The sequence below is a fragment of the Merops nubicus genome, unplaced genomic scaffold, assembly GCF_000691845.1.
Source record: "Merops nubicus isolate BGI_N331 unplaced genomic scaffold, ASM69184v1 scaffold14720, whole genome shotgun sequence".
NCBI classification, from domain to species: Eukaryota; Metazoa; Chordata; class Aves; order Coraciiformes; family Meropidae; genus Merops; species Merops nubicus.
Genome location: NW_008583643.1, coordinates 1,041 through 5,047, shown reverse-complemented (window position 1 = coordinate 5,047; position 4,007 = coordinate 1,041). Strand labels below are relative to the sequence as shown.

Sequence of the window (4,007 nt, the reverse complement as noted above, 5' to 3'; positions counted from 1 at the left end):
GGAGGTAGGAGACACTGTCTAACTAGATAGATGTAAGCTCTCTTTCCTACTGCCTTGTAGCACTCCTACAAAGAACTAAGCCTCCACTGAACACTGGGAATGGAGGCTCTGGGTCCATGTGCTAATGGCTTCCTCAGCAGCATAGAAAAGCAACTGCTGCCTCACAGCTCAGAGTGAACAGGCACAGGCAGCAGCTGGACACTCCTGTGAGGTGACACGAAACATTAGTTTCTTATTCCAGTTTAGTCTCGGTCAGGCTTTTAACCCTCTTCTCAAAAGGTGCCTCTGGTCTTCCACGTGTGCTATTTTGGCAATTTAAATGTTTTGCTGAGAACTTTTGAGTAGACAATTTTAACCATGTGGACATTAATACCTTGGTATAGGAAAACTTTCATACCAAGATACGAGGATAGCATCCAGTTGTTTTGATGAGTATTTATTCTATATTTTGGAATTGTGCTGCACACTGATGTAATTTACAAGCTACATACAAAGGTGAACCAAGATACTGAATTCACACAGAAAAGATTTTTGAAGTAGATACCCAGATTTGAATGTGCTCTATATCTTCTGTATCATCACCTGAAATTTGCCTGCAAAGAAAAAGCAAAGTCGGATAAAAAAAAAAAAAAAAAACAGCAAAGTCAGTATCACCATTAGTGTTATTTTTCTAATTATTTTCTTGTAATCATTCCATTAAAAGAAATAGTAAGGAATATTTCAATCTTACAGTCTAATTGTGAACAATCTAGCCTTTATGTAAATTTAGCATTTAAATTTAACTCCAGATGAACAGCTTTTTATTTCTTTTTTTTTCTTTAAGTTGATCCATGTCCTACATCACAACAGTTTTATTAGCTAAATTTAAAATTTGTGCAGTCTTTGGAAATTTTTTGAATCCACTTTAAGTATCTTTGGTAGTTACAATTGACTTCACTTACTAACCTTAATGATTCTGTGGAGAAAGAACATGTATCTAATTGTTTTTATCTTCACTTGTTCGAATAGCCTTCTGGACATACATCTTTATCCATTTGATGCTTCCAAAAGTAAATACAACTTTTTCGTTTTGCTTTCCACTCAGTATCATGGAGGTTAACCCTCTGTTGGTATTTTTTACACAGTAAAGCAGTTAGTGACAAGCCATATCCTGAAGTTCATATGTACTTGAATGGCCCAGAAGCTTCAAACTGATCTCACTTTGATAAATACTTATACTGTGAAGAAGTCAGTAAGGGAAGTTACCAAGTGAGATAATAATTGAACTCTGAGAACTACTTACATGCAGGCATTGATGAAACTTCAGCTGTTACAATACTCTTTATTCCCAAATTCGACAGGCCTCCTCTGATTAGTCCACAGGTAAATGCTAAATACTAAATATAAAGTTGCACTTTAAGTAAGTGTCAAGGATGAAGCTTGTTGCTAAAGACTGAAACTAAGTACTCAAGAACAAGAACCTAACACTTGGACAATATGAAACAGTGGAGGTTTTGGTACCATGTTTGAGAGACTGTGTCTAGTAGATTAAAGCTCAGATGTTTGGCACAGTGGAGCTCACAATACATATTTCTATGACCATTTCTTAACCCATAATTCAAATCCACTGTTCTGAAACAAGGTGTTTCTAAAAAGTACAGGTTTTGGAGACTAAACTTTAGCTGCCCTTTTGAAGAGTTTGTATCCACTAAATTGCAAAATTTAAAGTTATTATTAGTAGATCAAGATAATTCAAATAAAACTGTTAGATCCCAAGGATAAAACTGAAGGGTACCTTTGGTGCATGTTCTAAATACTGCTTTCCTGCAGACATTTGTGTCAAGAGACGGAATTTATTGTCTTGAAGGACATAAATACCCTGTATTAAAAAAAATAATTTTAATTGAAAATGCAGTAACATGTAATCAACATTTTATGTGAAGGGATTTATTTGCAGACACAATATAAATATTCTCAGGTTGAAAACCAAAATTTTAGATTATGGCATTTAAGTTTAAACTATTATTTACTTACAGGAAATATCAAAATGAAAGAAAAGATACGTAATTGTGAGTTTACAACAAACCCCTTAAATAATATACGATCAATTAACCCTAAAAAAATGTTTATTTACAATCTTCTTGGAAGAGTCCTTCCAGTACTCAGAAACAAGAGTTCCATGTTAGAAAGTCTTTGTTAATATACCAAATGCATGCTGATTTTTGCACTCAAATCTTCATCTTCATTTGGTATGCAATTCACTACTCCTTCTCAAATTCAGTAAGAATTATCTTCCTTAGTAGCAATACATGCAACAATACCCAGAAGATAATCAAATTAAGTCTAGAGTTTCCTGCATTACAATTTTGTGCCACCATATGTGTTTTAATAAATAAAATAACTATGAACACAGTGTATCTTAATCCACACTTGTAAATTTAATTTCTTCGCTAATGATTATCCTCCTTTATATCTTCACAACCCTTGAAATTAAATTAAGGCTGCACATACAATTGAGACCTAAGCTCAATACCACAGCTATCTTTGACTTCAAAACAGATTTCTAAGCTGATTATTATCGATTAAAGTTATTACTTGATAAACAGCTCACTGAAAAATAAAATCTATTTTATTTGGTACAAATAAACTTGTACAAATTCTGTTGTTACTACTTTGATACAACAGGGAAATGGCTGTAGAGACCCAAGTCACTCAAAAGGAAAAAGATTTTTTTACTCTAGTAAAATGGCTCCTCAAATTACTTTGATCTTGCTTTAAGAACTGTGGCTGTTGATACAGAAAAGGACATAGACACAATGCAATGTCACCTACATGCAAATCTGTGAAGTTTTTCAGCAAATCTGGGAAGTTTTTCATCTGTTTCTTAGACATGTTCAGTAGAGTGCAACTGTCTCAACTGCTGAAAATGGTAAACATTCCTCAAAATAAAAAATTAATTCAAGGCAGCCATTTTATTGAAATAGATGTTAAGACAGCAATATCACTTTCTCACACTAGTTTTCTACCAAAATTCATTGAGAGATACATTAAAAAGCTTCTACTTAAATGTTCATTGACTCTAATGGTTACTGTCCTGTCAGTTTGTAACTCTGTAGCAGGGCATATGAAATTCTAAGTATTTAGTCTTTTCAAACAAATTGGCAATAAAGACATCACAAGCAATTATTAAATTGTATTCTGAAACTAAATGGCAACATGAACCTTAAAAACCTGCTTTTTAAACAAAAGAAATACAAAAAGTTTTGTGTTTCCTATCAGGTAAATAATTCTAGACCAAGAAAACAAAAATATGTACTAGTAGCTTAAAATTGTTAACTGATTTTTTAAGTTGAATTTTATTCTACAGCATTAGTACCTGATGATTAGTCCTTAGGTTATCTATTTGTTTTTTGAATACAGTCGTCCAAAAATCTTTGCAAATGAACTTCATAATATCTAGCTCATCCTTGAACCTGGCAGTATCTTTTGTAAACCTAAGAGATAAGTGAGAAATACATCAATAGCGAAAGTACACACAGCTTGACTGCTAGCCCCCCTCCCCTGACAGAACAGTTCTGTTAAACAACACCCCTTAACTGGCACATAAGGGTCTAGACCCCCAAAGCTTATTTTTGACTGGACTTGATTCCTCAGCCCATTAGAATGGCTACAGCTCACCCTCACGTAGGATATAAATGGAGCACAGCCTAAGAACCATTCCAGCTGGTTCTTCCCAGAGTTTTGGGCTTGGCAGTTGGACACTACCCTTGGATACACCATCCGAGATCATCTTCCACAGACTGAGTGAGCCTCCATGGACTGAAACAAGCCTTGCCCCCACTTTGGGGCACCAATATCTTGGGCACTCCTGTGTGGGAGGTTTCCTCTCTATGCGTGAGCCCATGCCTGTTTTGGTTCATCTGTCCTTGGAGGAGCTATGTAGCAGACACATTCCCAACAGACATCAGACTCCTTTGGTTTCTGTCAGGAGTACTGGGCAATTTTGGTGGCAATAAACCCCCATTTTG

General features: G+C 35.1%; 1 protein-coding gene across 1 annotated transcript; it reads right to left on the bottom strand.

Annotated features, from left to right (window-relative positions):
• Positions 1–418: 418 nt before the first annotated feature.
• TRAPPC6B (trafficking protein particle complex 6B) lies at positions 419–3,473 on the bottom strand (the record flags this gene model as incomplete). The annotated part of the gene is made up of 4 exons (XM_008941660.1): positions 419–593; positions 1,283–1,376; positions 1,775–1,858; positions 3,356–3,473. Coding segments are annotated over 4 exons (328 nt in total), but the record flags the coding sequence as incomplete, so codon positions are not given.
• Between the last annotated feature and the right edge of the window lie 534 nt (positions 3,474–4,007).